This window comes from Ambystoma mexicanum, chromosome 1q (genome assembly GCF_040938575.1).
Source record: "Ambystoma mexicanum isolate Mex_15411 chromosome 1q, UKY_AmexF1_1, whole genome shotgun sequence".
NCBI lineage: Eukaryota > Metazoa > Chordata > Amphibia > Caudata > Ambystomatidae > Ambystoma > Ambystoma mexicanum.
The window spans coordinates 146,567,489-146,584,310 of NC_090922.1; the positions used below are offsets into that span (position 1 = coordinate 146,567,489).

Sequence of the window (16,822 nt, forward strand, 5' to 3'; positions counted from 1 at the left end):
CAAAAGTAACTCTGTGTTCTAAAATGGTGGACAGTGTTTCTCGCTTGTAACTTAACCTTCCTGACCTTCGCACTTAAGTTAATGTCTAAACTGCCCATTGTCTTATAATCTCTGTGATCAGATGGGGTACTCACGGCTCTTCGGTTCTTTATAGATGAGAGGAGGTAAGAGGCGTCCCCCCAGAGGTCCAGAGATCAGATAATCTGTGCTCTGTGCTCCCAGGGGGCCGCCCCCTGGGAAACCCTCTTGGGGAAGAAAACCCAGATCCTGAAGGTCTTGTGTTGGATGGAACTCCCAGTCGTCGTGGCAGGTGAAATGAAGAAGAATTCCCGACTGATGCCAACAGAGGGAATGGTACTGAATTAGCAATCGGAGGCAAGGTGAGTACCAGGAAAAAGGAGAAAGGGAGACGAAGGAGAAAAAGGAGAGAAAGAGCAGAGGACCGCAAGAATCGGGTAAGTAAAGGCGAGAACGAGTGGAAAGGAAGACGTAGAAAAGCCGCTGGCGGCTTTAGTAAACGAAGCTGCCGGCCGTGGGAGACCGTAGCCGGAGGAAACACAAGCGGAAAATTAGAAAAGCCGCGGAGCGGCGAGGGAAGGAAGGAGCGAGGGAGTGCTCCAAGAGGAGAAAAACTGGCAAGGCAAGTTTTTTACGAGCGAGCAGCTACAAGGGAAAGCTGAAGAGCAGAGTAGCAACGCAGTTACCTGAAAGTTCGCGGTGAACAAGTACGAGTAATGGTGGAAAGAGAGGAAGGACTAAGGTGAAAGAAAAAAGACTAGACCTGCCTTGTTAGTTGATAGAAACAGTATCTAGGAGCCGCCATCTAGGATTCCATTGAGTATATCGTGGTTGATGTAGCTTCCATCTTCTCCATGGGTTTCTAATCCCTCTTGTAACAGTATGCCCTCCCCGTGGGGGGGAAGGTCCGGGCTTCCAGGGATGGCATCGATGGTATCTGTTCACCAATGTAGGTGCATGCACTGCAGATGCTGGTTCCCAAGTTCTGTCTGATGGGCTGTACCCCTTCCAATCTACCAAGTATTGTAGGGTTCCTCGGTGATACCTGGAGTCAGCTATGGCGGAAACCTCATATTCCGGACCTTCTGATGTGTCAATAGGGGGAGGTGATATCTCTCCTTGTCTGCAGAACCTGTCAGATACATGTGTCTTTAACTGGGAGACATGGAACACATTGTGTATCCGTGACCAAGAAGGCGGTAGTTGTATCTGATAGGATACTTTTCCTATCTCCTTGAGCACCTGAAAAGGACCAAAGAATTTAGGAGAGAGTTTGGAAGGTATCAATCTTTTGGGGAGATAGCGGGATGAAAGCCAAACTAAATTCCCAGGTTTATATGTGGGTTCTTGAGATCTTCTTTTATCAGCTTGGAATTTGGTTCTTTGTTGAGTGTCTTTCAGGATGACACGGGCAATGTTATGTCCTGATTGAACGTGTGCCAGCCACTCCTCTACTGAAGGGGAGTTAGTTATTCGAGTGGCTGTGATGGGTAATATTTCAGGATGAAAACCATAGTTACAGTAGAAAGGTGACATCTTGATGGCGGAATGTTGCGCATTGTTGTAAGCTATTTCGGCATATGGTAACATCTCAGTCCAGTTATCCTGTGTAGCGGAAACAAAACATCTGAGGTATTGTTCCAATGTTTGATTTAATCTTTCGGTTTGGCCATTGGCCTGCGGATGGTATCCTGAGGTAAGATTCCGGTGTATGCCTAAGGCTTGGCATAGATTCTTCCAAAAGGTTGAAATATATTGTGGCCCTCTGTCAGAGACAATGTTCTTAGGTAAACCATGTAAGCGGAAAATTGTATGCAGGAAACAGGATGCCATTTGAGATGCCGTAGGAAGCTTCACCATGGGTATGAAATGTGCCATCTTAGTAAAAGAATCAATAGTCACCATAATCGTGGTGTTGCGATTGGAAGGAGGCAACTCCACTATAAAGTCGGTCGAAATCCTTTCCCAAGGTTGACTAGGAAGGGGAGGTTGCACTAACTTTCCAATTGGAAGTCTTCTTGGTACCTTTTCTTGAAGACAAATGGAACATGCAGTGACATAGTCTCTGACGTCTACGGCAACAGATGGCCACCAGAAGTGGCGGTTGACCAATTCGAGGGTGTTGGCAATTCCCCTATGTCCTGCAGTCTTATGGTCATGACACATGTACAATACTTGTTTCCTGAGATTTTCGGTAGGCGCATATATCTGTGTATTGTGGTAGAACAAGCCTTGTTCTTCCTGGAGTTGGTATTCTTTTGTGTCTATATCATTGACTTCAGAGAGCTGTTTGCGAATGTCCTGAAGAAAAGAGGATATCAAAAAGATGAATGTAGCTTGAGGCAATATCTTCTGCTGAATGCAAGGTTCTTCCTTCTGTAGACTTCGTGATAAGGCGTCCGCCAATCGATTGTTAGTTCCAGATATGTGAGTGATTCTGAAGTCAAAGGAAGAAAAGAAATAGGCCCAGCGGGCTTGACGACTGTTTTGACATTCATAGTTTTGTAGTACTTTCAGGTTGCTATGGTCAGTTCTGATGGTGATGGGATGTCTTGTTCCTATCAGCAAATGTCTCCATTCTTGGCATGCTTTCTTTATGGCGAGTAGTTCTTTTTCAAGGACAGTATAGTTTTGTTCCAAAGGAAGTAAAGTCTTGGACATGTAGGCTATGGGGTGTTCAACGCCAGACAGGGATGCTTGTTTTAACACACCTCCAATGGCAGAATGCGAGGCGTCAGTTTCGAGAATGAAAGGTCTTGTTTGATCTGGTAATCTAAGGATAGGTGCAGTGGAAAAGGCCGTCTTGAGGTTATCAAAGGCTTGTTGTGCTTCGGTAGTCCATGCATACCTTTTTCCTTTTTGGAGAAGAGATGTCAAAGGTTTGATGGTTTTTGAGAAGTTAGGGATAAATCTTCGGTAAAAGTTTGAGAATCCCAAAAACCTTTGGACCTCCTTTACCCCTTGGGGAGCCTTCCATTGCTGTATGGCTGCTACTTTTCGAGGATCCATGGAAGCCCCTTCGGCAGAAAGGATAAAGCCCAAATATGGGATATTCGTCTGGTGAAATGAGCATTTCTCCAATTTTGCAAACAAGTGGTTGTCTTGGAGACGGTGGAGGACTTCGGAAACATGAATCATGTGTTCTTGTAGATTTTTTGAGAATATCAATATGTCGTCCAAATAGACGATTAATGAATGGAGGAGTAGATCTGAGAACAAATGATCAACGAACCTCTGAAATACAGAAGGAGCGTTAGCCAATCCAAATGGCATCACCCGATACTCGTAGTGACCGAATGGTGTGCGGAAAGCGGTTTTCCACTCGTCTCCGCTCTTTATCCGAATCAAATGATATGCACCACGTAAGTCTAATTTTGAAAAGATTGAGGCACCTCTGACTGCTTCTAGAATGTCTTGAATAAGAGGCAGGGGGTATCTGTCTCTATAGGTAACTTTGTTTAATCCCCTGTAGTCAATACAGGGTAGGAGTTCTTTACAATCTTTCTTAGGAATAAAGAATAATGAAGCTCCAGCTGGGCTCTTAGATTCGGTAATCAAGCCATTACATACATTGGTTTGTAGATATTCTCGTAAGGCTTCCTTCTCTGGGTTAGAAAGGGTATACATTCTTCCAAAAGGGATCTGTGCATCTGGCAATAGATCAATAGCGCAGTCGTCTCTTCTGTGGGGAGGCAACTCCTTGAATTCCTCATTGGAAAACACTTTATGGTATTTATGATAGATCTCCGGTAGCAGGTTTAGATTCAATACTACAGACGAGGAATTCTGCAGCGGCAATTGAGTTTGGGAGATGTGTACACCATTGTCAGAGTTAGGTAAGCACGTAGCAGTGCAGTATTCAGATCCTAAAAACATAGTTCCGGCCTTCCAGTTTATGTAGGGGTTATGTTTAGACAACCAAGGCATTCCTAGGATAATGGGATAATGAGCAGCTTTGATAAGGTCAAAGATCACCTCTTCTTTATGTGTATTTATTTTCATGGTAAGGACAGATGTGTTTTCTTTTATGAAGCCAGAGGATAATGGTTCTCCATCAACTCCTTCGACAGGTATAGCGGTGGTCTTGGTTAGATGAGGAATCTTATGTTTGTATGCCCAATCAATGTCCATAAAAAGACCCGCTGCTCCACAGTCCACCAGAGCCGGTACCCTTTCGATCACAGAGTCTTGAAATTGAATGGTTAATGGTAACACTACCATTTGAAGGGCGTTTGTGACGCAGTTGAGGGAACTTTTCAAAATGGACCCATTCACAGTTCCCTTTATGAACGGGTGGCGGCGTTTCCCGATCGCCGTGGAGGTATCAGGTTACAGTCCTTAAGTACATGTTTGTTGGAACCGCAGTACATGCACAATCCCTGAGTACGTCTCCTGTTCCTTTCCTCAATGGTGAGAGGGCCTCGGGTGGTGCCTACTTGCATAGGTTCATCTTCGGCTACTCGGGATGTCTTAACTGTTTCACTTTTAAACGAAGTTGGTATCCCTTTTGCCTTTCCTTTCCTTCTTTCCCAATTTCGTTCTTGGATGCGATAATCCATTTGGAGGACAAGGGTGATCATCTCTGCAAGATTATGTGGGCGGGGAACACGAGATAATTCGTCCTTTAATTCTTCATTGACATTCCTTCTGAATATGGTCAAAAGGGCATCATCGGACCATGCAGTCTCAGTGGCCAAGTGTTTAAATTGGGTTATAAAAGTCATTAATTCCATGGTTCCTTGCTTTAAATCAAGAAGGTTTTCCTGGGCTGTAACCACTAACTCTCTGCGACCAAACATGGCCTGTACACTATTAAGGAACCCAGCCAAGTTGTCTAAGAGTTGGTTGTTAGTGGTCACTAAAGGAGTAGCCCAGGCCAAAGCACTGCCCGAGAGGTTAGTTATGATGAAACTAACCTTGGACCGATCAGTAGGGAAGAACATTGGTTTGAGCGTAAACTGTACAATACATGAATCTATGAATTCTTTAAGCTTCCTAGGGTTACCTTCGTACTTCCCCATAGGAAGTGGTCCGGGTGGTAATTCAGTCCTGGAATGTACCATTTGGCGAAGCAGGGTGTTTTCGTTTCGTAATCCCTGTACTTCAGTATTCAAGGCTTGCACGGCATCCATCAGCTGCTGGACTTGTTGTTCAATGCTTCCTTTCTATTCCAAATATCTTTGGGCGTTGCTATCTCTTATAATCTCTGTGATCAGATGGGGTACTCACGGCTCTTCGGTTCTTTATAGATGAGAGGAGGTAAGAGGCGTCCCCCCAGAGGTCCAGAGATCAGATAATCTGTGCTCTGTGCTCCCAGGGGGCCGCCCCCTGGGAAACCCTCTTGGGGAAGAAAACCCAGATCCTGAAGGTCTTGTGTTGGATGGAACTCCCAGTCGTCGTGGCAGGTGAAATGAAGAAGAATTCCCGACTGATGCCAACAGAGGGAATGGTACTGAATTAGCAATCGGAGGCAAGGTGAGTACCAGGAAAAAGGAGAAAGGGAGACAAAGGAGAAAAAGGAGAGAAAGAGCAGAGGACCGCAAGAATCGGGTAAGTAAAGGCGAGAACGAGTGGAAAGGAAGACGTAGAAAAGCCGCTGGCGGCTTTAGTAAACGAAGCTGCCGGCCGTGGGAGACCGTAGCCGGAGGAAACACAAGCGGAAAATTAGAAAAGCCGCGGAGCGGCGAGGGAAGGAAGGAGCGAGGGAGTGCTCCAAGAGGAGAAAAACTGGCAAGGCAAGTTTTTTACGAGCGAGCAGCTACAAGGGAAAGCTGAAGAGCAGAGTAGCAACGCAGTTACCTGAAAGTTCGCGGTGAACAAGTACGAGTAATGGTGGAAAGAGAGGAAGGACTAAGGTGGAAGAAAAAAGACTAGACCTGCCTTGTTAGTTGATAGAAACAGTATCTAGGAGCCGCCATCTAGGATTCCATTGAGTATATCGTGGTTGATGTAGCTTCCATCTTCTCCATGGGTTTCTAATCCCTCTTGTAACACATTGGCTAAATGCTTGGGTCGTGTAATGAGACCTTGTCCTACGTTTGACCTGTAGATCAAGGATTACCCGTGCCAACAAGTCTGATCCGCGGACATACATCAAATACAATGTTGTTTAAATACTAAACGTGAACACTTGTTGAACTACATTGTATAAGACATGTACTAAGGCTTAATGTTAAATTCGAAGATACACTGTTGCCATTGTGACTTGTACAAACTAGAAGTGATCCGCATGCATATAGTTGGACTAATTAGAAGTGAACTCAGCACAAACCCTAGACAGAGAGTTATTAACCTGCAGAGGGGTTGGACATTATGATTGGAAACTGTATAAAAATGTGAATATTTACGTCCAGTACCTCTCACTTCTCACACTGAAAGGGCTGGTATTCGCTGTGATGTACTGAGGTCAAGATAGCTATTTGATACTTTGTTTCTTTGTAAAACTGTGCAGTTATAGAATAAAGACCAGTGAATCTTTATAAGCCCGTGTTTGGTGTATTTCCTTTTTGGGTACTCAGCCTCGATATTTCTCTTTGCTTTTACAGTGTAATAGAAATATCGTAATGAAGTGTGCCTTCAGCCACTTTATTTACATCTATTCACTGCATGTAAGCCCTATTAAAAACAAGCACTGACAAAGCAAACAGGTTTGGATTGTGTAGGTATTAAATAGGCAGTTTCCAGGCACCACAATCACATACCCAGTTATCAAACCATTTTCCAGCTCTTGCCATTTTATGGCTAGATTGTACGATTATGGCAGTGCCTGACAAATGACTATCCCATCCCTACAAAAACGCTCAAACTGTTGGCTTTGCCAATTCTTGTTTTTATTTGCAGTAAGAGTCGTTGGAGTCCTGTGCTCCAACATATGCCTGTGTATGTTTTAAAGGGTAAAAATCTGTCTGAAAGTGTACATATTTGAAATCAGCCCTGTTTTATTGTTCTGTAACCATTGAAATTATTTTTTGAACCCATTAATTTTCCACATTAAGTGTTACATGTTCTGCTTTTTTTCCTGTACTACATATGTTTCCTCCTAAAGCCCACTTACCTATCTTGGCTTCTGTCCTGTTTTTAGTCAGTCATTTTTCAGATGGAGGACATTTAACCTGAACAACTCTCCTGTGCCTCCAGCCCCCCAGAAAAAAGCTTCTTCTTTTCCTAGGGTGGCATTGGCAACGCTTATGAAAGATAATTTGAGGAATGAGAACCCTGCTTTCAGATTGGCCAGGAGCATTGTTTCTGATGATGTATCTGCCATTGACTGATGATGTGTCTGCCATAGACGGGCTGGTTTCAAACATCATAAGGAGATCATCCAAAGCCGGCCTTGTGTATCTGTGCATTTAAGTGAGTTGCTCCCTGCTTAAGAGTTGTCTTCGGAAAGTCCAGGGGCAAGGCGCTCGCCTTGGAAGCAAAACGATGCGGAGCAACACGGGTTCGATCCCCGTGTCACCCATAGAAACCTATGGATATTAAGCGCATTATGAATAATCAGTTACAATAAATAACCAATTAATTGTCACCCTTGCCACTGTAGGTCTGTGCACAGAATTGCCCGTTTGGTAGTGCTTAGAAAATGCATCATGAGTACATTTAAGAAAGACAATATGATTCAACAAATGTGTCATAAGTGAAATATACACCTCACTCGTGTGTTCTCTGTGTCATCCCGCAGCTCGGAGAGCCGGGCCCAGGCCCAGATGCATCCACACCGCAGCGGAGTTGGTTTAAAGAATTCTGGCTCTTCAAGGTACAGATCAGTCATGAGGTGTGAAAAATGCATTGTGGGCAGCGTACATCAGCTTTTTCATGTTCTGTAGTCACACACAAGGTTGTTCCCAGAAAGTGTTGGTACCTTTAGTCACATGAGCTGCCCGCATTCAATTCTTAGCTCTTTTTATTGCCCAAAGCCAACACTGAATGCTCAATCCCACCCCACTGTCATTGTTGCCTCACAATTAAGGAACTTTTACGGAGCTGTTTTGCAAGCCAAAGTATGTAGCCTAGATTGTGTGCTATGTGCATTGTTACCTCCCTAGAACAACGTGCTATACAGTCATCGCCATTCCTTGAAATTGGTCCACACGTGCTGCTGGTGGTGCTGCTAATGTCATTCCCATTTGGCGCCCAGCCCTGGGTAATAATACACCGGGCACCACCTAATATTGCCGCTCCCTAAACCCAGTCTTCTTACATTATGTTAATTTATCCTGCAACCGGCCTGACCGGTCTATCATGGTGCGGAGGGAAAGGCTACTGAGGAAACAGCAATGGATTTACGCCTTCCGGTTTGTTAAGTGAATTGGAATGTTCTGACTAAATTATGATTTACTTACATGTTTTATAAGGGATAACACATTCCCTACTGTATGTTATAGGGACATTGCAAACCCCAAAATAGCTTTGTGACCTGAGATACAGCAGGGTGACCTTTATTCCTTATTCTTCTTCTTCTTAATTATCGAAAGCGTGGGCGGACCCACGCAGGCGCTTCCCCATCCTTATGATAAATGTGTTGTGATGTCAGTAGGAGGAAGGATGAGCGAAACTGTGGGTTATAGGTAAGTCCATTCATTTAAGAATGGCCAAAGGTACAAAGATGAGAGACATAGGGGAGACCCACTGGTGCCCACACTGGGGGCACAACATGCCATATATTTCACAGTTTACATCACATCTTCATGATATCTGAGACATAGCACGGATACAGCAGGACCACATTTCAATACCCCCCCCCCACCCCCAGAAGAGAAATAAAGCAAAGGCTTACTCACTCAAACAGGGACACATGCAGAGACACGGATGCAGCAATCAACCGGAGACCTACGCAGGGGAGACACAACGGACACCTCTGCACACTCTCGCACACAGTCAAGGAAGAACGGGGAGAAACGGAAAACCTGCCCATCAATGGACACAGACTTCAAGCAACAGAATCTATGCTAAGCCTGCCACACACAGGGACCCTTCCTGAGACCACACACCCTCGAGTGTGTTGGGCTTCCACGCCAGAGACACCCCAGAACACAACATACAGGGCTGCCACCTCGCACCACCATGCATTTTCCCTGGGAAACACATACACGACCAATCAATAAGCAAGCAGGAGTAGATGGAGCTTGATGAAGGAGGGGAGAGAAACCTGATGCCATGAACAGCATACCACAGTATAGAAACAGGACCAACTCGCACAACCACACTGCATGAGCAGCTCCTGCTGGGACAGACGGGGAGCCACGCCGCTGTGAGAGAGTCCGGCTTTGCTTCCTGCCCCCGGTGGCACTTCGTCATGGGGCCCACATGCCCCCTTAAGGGGTCACAAGAGGATGGAAGAGTAATTGGTAATCCGGGGCCAGTATGTAACTGAGAAGACTGCGTTAAAAACACATCAAGAGAAGATGGTTTCAGGCACACTCGTACAGGGAAGAGAAAATGAAAAACCTGGAAGCACACAGCAACCACACCAGCTCTACACCTGGTATGGTATTGTCATTTTTATTTGTCAAGCGCCTATACAAAAAGCAAGTGTTTCAAAGGGCTCAAGGGGGGAGGGAACAAGTGGAAAAAACACACAGTCATTCAGAGCCCTTGAATTTCTGAACAATACATGTCTGAACAGACAGAGTAAGTGCATATAATACAATTAACAATGTAGATAACAGCAAATAGGTCTGACGCGGATTCCGCATTGAGGCGTCACCATACAAGCAAGGGAGACAGCGAGGATAGATAGACAATCTTAAGCCATGGTACGTTCAGATTGTGCAAGTGCACAGAAGGTACATGGGGGGGACAAGTACAGGGAGGGGGACCAAGTGCACCCAGTCAGTCGGAAACTGGGGTAAGTGCTGAGAGATGCCACTCTCATAGGTCATTGACCAAGTGCAGTCGCGGTGAGGCAAGTGCAGGCCCAGAGGCAAGTGCGAGAGGATCGGCGAGGGGACCTGTGAGACTCTGAGGAACAACCGGTGGCCATTCAGCGAGCTGTGTGTAAAAGGAGGGAGAGAGGGATAGAGTGGAGAGAGAGGTTAGCATGGTAGAGGGAAAGAGAAGGATGAGGAGAAGAGGAATGTCTTAAGGAGTTTCCGGAACTTAAGGAGATCAGTCTCAAGACTCAGGGCGGCAGGGAGGCTATTCCAAAGGGAGGCCCCAGCAGAGGATCAATACCTCCCTCAAAATCTCTGCTTGGAGAACCAGCTCACTCTCAGAAGGTTGGAGGTTGATGAGCAGAGGGCTCAGGAGGGACAGTATTTAGATAGGCATTGTTGCAGATAGGTAGGTCCCAGGCCCCCGAAAGCGTTGTGGACAAAGCAGAGGGTCTTGAACTTGATCCCTGCAGCCACGGGAAGCCAGTGGAGGGATTTCAGCACCAGCCAAGTCTTGAGGCCAAGGATAAGTCTTGTGGTTCCATTCTGGATTAGATGCAGAGGACGCAAAGCAGAGGCAGGGAGGTTGAGAAAGAGACTTGCGGTAGTCCAGCCTTGAGAGACTAAGATCTCTGGAGACATGAGCCGCTGGTGCGAGTTGAGAAAAGGAAGAGTACCTCTCAGGAGGTGCAGCTTGGTAGTTTGACTTTTTAGAAAAGTCTGTAATATGAGTGGAGAATGAAAGAGTGGAGCCGAAGATGACCCCAAGGTTTTTTGCTTCACAGGTAGGTGCGGGCGCAGGGCCAAAGGAGGCCGGCCAGAGTGAGAGTGGGAAAGCGGGACCAGGAGTTCCAATGCAAACAATATCAGTCTTGCTGGCATTGAGGCAGAGGTCGTTTGCATCAAACCATGATAAAATTGCGACAGACAGTCAGATATGAGCTAGGTGGAGGAGGTGGCTGAGGGTAGCCTGAAGGAGAGTTGCGTGTCATCTGCATAACACTGGAAGTTAAAGATGAAAGTTGCAATCACACATACCAGGGCAGCATGTAGACATTGAAGAACAAGGGGGATAGGTTCGAACCCTGGAGAACGCCACAGGTTGAAAGTGTGATAGTAGAGAGAAAGGGCCCAAGTTCCACATGGGATGGACCGTCAGAAAGGAAGGAGGTTAACCACACCAGAGCCTGACCTGTGATTCCCAGGTTGTCAAGGAGACGTGCAATCAGGATGTTGTGGTTTACCATGTCAAAGGCAGAGGAGAGGTCAAGAAGAATGAGGACAGACGGTGTGTTAGTGTCGAGATTTGAGAGCAGGTCTCCACAGGTGTTCAGAAGAGCAGTTTCCGTGCCTCTGGATGCTCTAAAGGCAGACTGGAGGCAACCAGCAGATTCAGCATGGAGGGTAAGCTGACAGATAGCCAGCCTGTCCAGGAGTTTGCCCAGGAAAGGGGTGATAGAGATGGGACAGTAGTTTGCCAGAATGGAGGGATTGGCAAACCTGGATGAACAATAAAAACATGAAGCACCAACTAGACATAACAGGAATGATTATTGTGTATCCATACCTTCAACTCGGCATCAGCAAAACTCAAGGGTGTCGTACAGCTCTACTAAACGAACTCTATCCGACCAAACACTAAACACACCACACCGTTATGGCACTCCCCATGCATAGGAACGTACCAAATCATGAAAAAATCCCATGTTCAGAGAAATATAACATATGCAACAACCACACCATTACAGCATGTGGGTGAACAATTTAACTAAGATGCATCAACCGGATTCATGACCATTACAAGAAACAAAAACCTTTTTTTAATTCAAACTTTTAACTGCCTAAAACACATGATTTATTATAGCCCTCTGGCATTCACACTATAAGGGTGTTTCAGAATCAAGAATGTACGGCGCATGCTGTAATCATTCCCGTGCCATAAGCAGACAACAATTACCAAAACACAGATACAGGGTGTGAAGGGCAAGCACCCAACCAAGATACTTAACATGCAGTAACAATTTAGTGCTCCACACTCTGAAACGAACCAGAACCATATGAACTCTGTTCTACGTGCAGGCGATTGATCAACACTGCCAAGGCCAACTACTACCAAATCACCATAGCCAAGGCCAACAATGAAAGCAGAGCCATCTTCAAAGCCATCAAGCTCTGCATCAACCATCTGCCCGACCCACCAGTAGCACACTCCATCAAACAATCCACGTCCATCAACTCTTTCTTCGTCAACAAGATCAGCATGATCCGCCTACACAGAGACACCCACGCCACAACTAACAGCACACTACACATCCTATCGCAAAACCACAACTACCTGGGCAACTTTCAAGACACTAACTATGAAACACCTTACTGTCACCTTAGCATATTTCAAGGCCAAATCATATTCAGACAACATCCTCCATGCCTCTTTATTTAAGACACTTCCGAATGAAGCACTCCTCCCTTACGTGACAATCATAAACAGCTCCCTAATTCAAAGCACCCTCCCCTCAATCATCAGGACCAAACAAATCATCTTCTTCTTAAGAACTAACACTGGACTCTGATGATCTCAGCAACTACCCTTCCTAGGTAAGATCCTTGAAAAATCAGCTGCCACGAAACTCCTCCAACACATTGAAGCCAATAACCTCCTTCAGTCCTACCAATATGGCTTCAGAACCTAATGCAGCACAGATATGGCTACCATCAAGGCGACAATGCCCTTAAAATCTGCAATAATGGCCATCCTTGACTCCTAGTGAGTTTGGCTGTTCTACCATTACTAACTCTCTTGAGGCATTGCCAATGCTGTACTCTCAATCTAATTCCTTTTTACTACATCTTCTTCTTTCATACAGCATATCAGTGCTTCTGTTTCTTTGTGCCCCATCTGCATTCAGTATTGCTGTATTTAAAAACGTTTTTGGGGTGTGTTGCTTACTTCGATTTTGGGTGCTTCTGTTTTGTGCTCCATCTGTATTCAGTGTTGCTGCATTTAAAAACGTTTTGGGGGTGTGTTGCTTAATTCTATTTTGGGTGCTTCTGTTTCCGTTGCACCATCTGCATTCAGTATTGCTGCATTTAAAAAACGTTGTGTTACCCTTGCACCATGCTGCACTGTGTTTCATTCTGCTGTGCTTGATATCGAACTTCGCTGTGTGCACATGCTGCATTGTGTTTCATTCTGCTTTAGCTAAAATAGAACACGGCTGTGAACTTGCCATTACCATTTTGTTTTAAATGGCTTTTTGCTGGGTGCACAACTTTACTACCTTTAAAAATAGTGATCACTTTGAGTACATCCTGCATCAATGTCCTACACGTCCCACCTTGTCTTCTGTGCCTCCCACTTACCCACTGTCCCCCACCCCTGTGTGTTTCCCTGCCCATCCCTCTTGTGCCTCAGTACATCAGCCTAGTAAGTGTCCTCCTCACCGCTGCAGCTAGCTATGTCGCAATCTATTTCTCCTATCTTCTCTAAATGCTTCTCTATTTCCTATCCCTCTTCTACCACTAAATCTTTCTGGAAGAAACTTAAGAAGGACATACTGGGCTTCAACCCAGGCCTTCCTATTGCAGACACCTATGTCACGGCTTCTGCCAGAGAGACTCGCACAGACATCGGGGGTCATTCCGAGTTTGGAGGTAGCCATTGTGCTATTAGCACCATGGCTGCCTCCCAATCCGGGTCTGGGACCGGTCTGGCCGAATGGGGACTTACCGGGTCATTCCGACCCTGGAGGATCTGTTAAGTCCCCATTCAATAAACCATTCTCCATTCCCATTTGAGCCCCCATAGGGCTGAATGGGAATGGGGAAGGCGCTAATAACGGTACCGCAAATTGCAGTACCGTTATTAGCTCCAAGGTCCCTTTAACGCGAACCGCAGAGAACGGATGGTCAGACCACCCATTCCAGATGGGACCCGCTAAGGGACCTCGGAATAGGACGGTAAGGGTTTAACGGCACCGGCATCCTTACCGGTGCCCGTAAATCCTTACCGCCCAAATCGGAATGACCCCCATCCTCTTTGTCTTTCCCTCACCCGACTTGTGGACTCTCTACATGGTTGCCTTTCTCTCTCATATCGCCTCTTCTCCCATTAATAGTGGCACCCGCTGAGAGGTCCTCCTTGAACTCTTCTCCATTTCCAGGGTCATCATTAATGTCTGTCGGAATGAAACCATCATGGTTCAGGCTCCTCAACCCATTCTTCTCCTCTTTGACAGGCTCCTACCTCACCTCCCAAACCTTACCTCTCCCCCTGGACAGGCTCCCTTGCCTTCTGGGCCTTACTCCTCCTACACACAGGTTCCCTTGCCTACTGTGCCTTCCTCCTCCTCAGCACAGCTCCCTTGCGTGTTGTGCCTTCCTCCTCCTACACACAGGCTCCCTTGCCTACTGTGCCTTCCTCCTCCTCTGCACAGGCTCCCTTGCCTGTTGTGCCTTCCTCTTGCTGTACACAGGCTCCCTTGCCTGTTGTGCCTTCCTCTTCCTCTGCACAGGTTCCCTTGCCTACTGTGCCCTCCTCCTCTGCACAAACTTCCTCGCCTTTCCTCACTGTCCCAGCTCCCTTGTTGGTTCTGGCTCCTCTGCCACCCTCCACTATCCCTCTGGCTCTTCTGCCGCCCTTGGGGGGTGGGGGGTGCTTGACCACCGTCCCCTGCAACCACACACATGGAAGTCCATCAAAGATGGCAAGCTGTTCAATATTGCCACGCTTAACTCTCACTCTGCTGTCAAACACTCGTCTGACATCTGCAACCCCCTTGAACTCATTGATCTTGATGTGCTCGCCATCAAAGAGACATGGTTCAAGGACAACTCTGTCACAAGCTTTGACACACTCCTCCCTGAAGGATACAAGATTCTCTCTGTGCCCAGGCCTAAGAATACAGGAGGAGGAGTGGCCCTTATCTTCCCAGAATGGGTACCTGTGTCCATCATCCCTACTCAGGCCCACTCCTCCTTTGAGTGCCTAGTCTGCAGGCTCTCACTCTCTCCTAAATCTTCTCTCCTTATGGCCATCTTCTATCGACCACCAGGACAGTCTACTCTCTTCCTCTCGGAATGAGCTGACCTAGCCTAGCCTCCTCTCTACTTTCCTCCTCCTCTCACTTCCTGCTGGGTGATCTCAACATCCATCTGGACTCTCCTGGCTCCTCAGGACCTTTACGCAACCTCTGATATGATGTGGTATGATGTGGCATCTATAACGTGCCTATACACAAGTGTTTCAAGGCGCGACGAGGCAAGAGAGGGGAAACAGAGGGAAGACAGAGATAGCAATCCTACTAGGCCAGGTGACAATGAGGTTGCGCAAGTGCAGTTGACGGGGGAAGGGGAAAAGTGCATGGGGTAAGGGGAGGGGGCAGTGCAGTACATAGGATAACAGTAAAGTAAATAAAGACAATAAATAATAGATAAAAGTGCAGCCAGCTGGTGGCAAGTGCAGGGGTAAGTGCAGACATCACGAGTCAAGTGCTAGTAGGGGCTATAGGGATACAGAAACAGTCCCTGAGTGCAAGGGTTTCCAGGGGGGCAGTGCAGGTGTGCAACTGGTGGAGGAGGGGACCCGGGCCCGCGATCAGAGGGTAGACAGGTAACCAGTGCAGTTTCAGATTCAGTCAGGAGGGAGTAGAGAAAGCAGAAGCAAGTTTCAGTGGGGCAGGGCTGTTGTTCCCGAGGGAGGCCCCAGCGGAAGAAAGAGATCTACCACCAACTGGCTACTTGGAGAAGCGACTAACCCTGAGGGAGTTGGAGGCGGATGAGCGAAGAGCTCGAGAAGGAAGATATTTAGGAAGAGAGAGTTGAAGATATTGAGGTCCCAGGCCCCAGAAGACTTTGTGGACAATGAAGAGGGTTTTGAACTTAATCCTCGCCGCCACTGGGAGCCAGTGCAGAGATTTCAGTCCTGCAGAGATATGATCACTGGGCTTGAGGCCAAGGACAAGTCTCGCAGTTCTGTTTTGGATAAGTTGCAGAGGACGGAGAGTAGAGGCAGGCAGATTTAGAAAGAGGCTGTTGCAGTAGTCCAGCCTTGAGAGAACCAGAGCTCCGGAGACAGTGAGCCTCTGGGGGAAGGAGAGGAAAGGAAGAATACCTCTGAGGAGGTGCAGCTGGTAGTGTGACTTCTTAGAGATGTCAGAGATATGAGGAGAGAAGGAAAGGGTGGAGTCGAAGATGACCCTGAGGTTTTTAGCCTCACAGGTGGGAGCAGGAAGAGGGCCAAAAGAGGCTGGCCAGAGAGTGACAGGAAAGGAGGGAGCGGGTGTGCAGATAAGGAGGATCTCAGTCTTACTGGCATTAAGGCAGAGATCATTGGTGGAAAACCACTCCTGGATAGCAGACAGACAGTCAGAGATGAGCGAAAGAGAAGAGGTGGCAGAAGGGAGCCTGAAAATGAGTTGGGTGTCATCCGCATAGCACTGAAAGTTGGGGCAGAGAGCGGAAATGTGGTGGGCAAGAAGTACCAGGTATTGGTTGAACAGCCAGTGAGAGAGGTTAGACCCATGGGGAACACCACAGGTAGAGATAGAGATAGAGGAGAGGATGGACCCAAGTTGGACCTGGGAGGATCATTCGGAGAGGAAGGAGGTCAGCCAAGCCAGGGCCTGATTGGTGATAACCAGGTTATCACTGAGACGGTTGAGCAGGATAGCATGGTTGACGGTGTCAAAGGAAGAAGAGAGATCAAGTAAGATGAGGACACAGGGTGTGTCGGAATCAAGGTTGGAGAGCAAGTCTTCACGAATGTTCAGGAGAGCAGTTTCCCTGCTTCTGGCAGCTCTGAAGTCAGACTATGCTATTCTCTGTCCCTCTCTATCTTACCCTCTGACTCCACGCACACAGCGGGCCACACTTTGGATGCTTTCATCTCTACCAATATCCCTCTCTCTATCCCTCTCACTACCTCTCTCTCTTGG

The 16,822-nt window shown here is 47.0% G+C and overlaps 1 protein-coding gene across 1 annotated transcript in view; it reads left to right on the forward strand.

Moving 5' to 3' along the window:
- The window catches only part of LOC138521059 (uncharacterized), a 512,462-nt gene that overhangs the window by 76,291 nt on the left and 419,349 nt on the right, over positions 1–16,822 (forward strand). Inside the window, exon 2 of the mRNA XM_069633584.1 lies at positions 7,700–7,774. Coding sequence (XP_069489685.1) covers positions 7,700–7,774 — 75 coding nt within the window. The remainder of the gene's footprint in view (positions 1–7,699; positions 7,775–16,822) is intronic.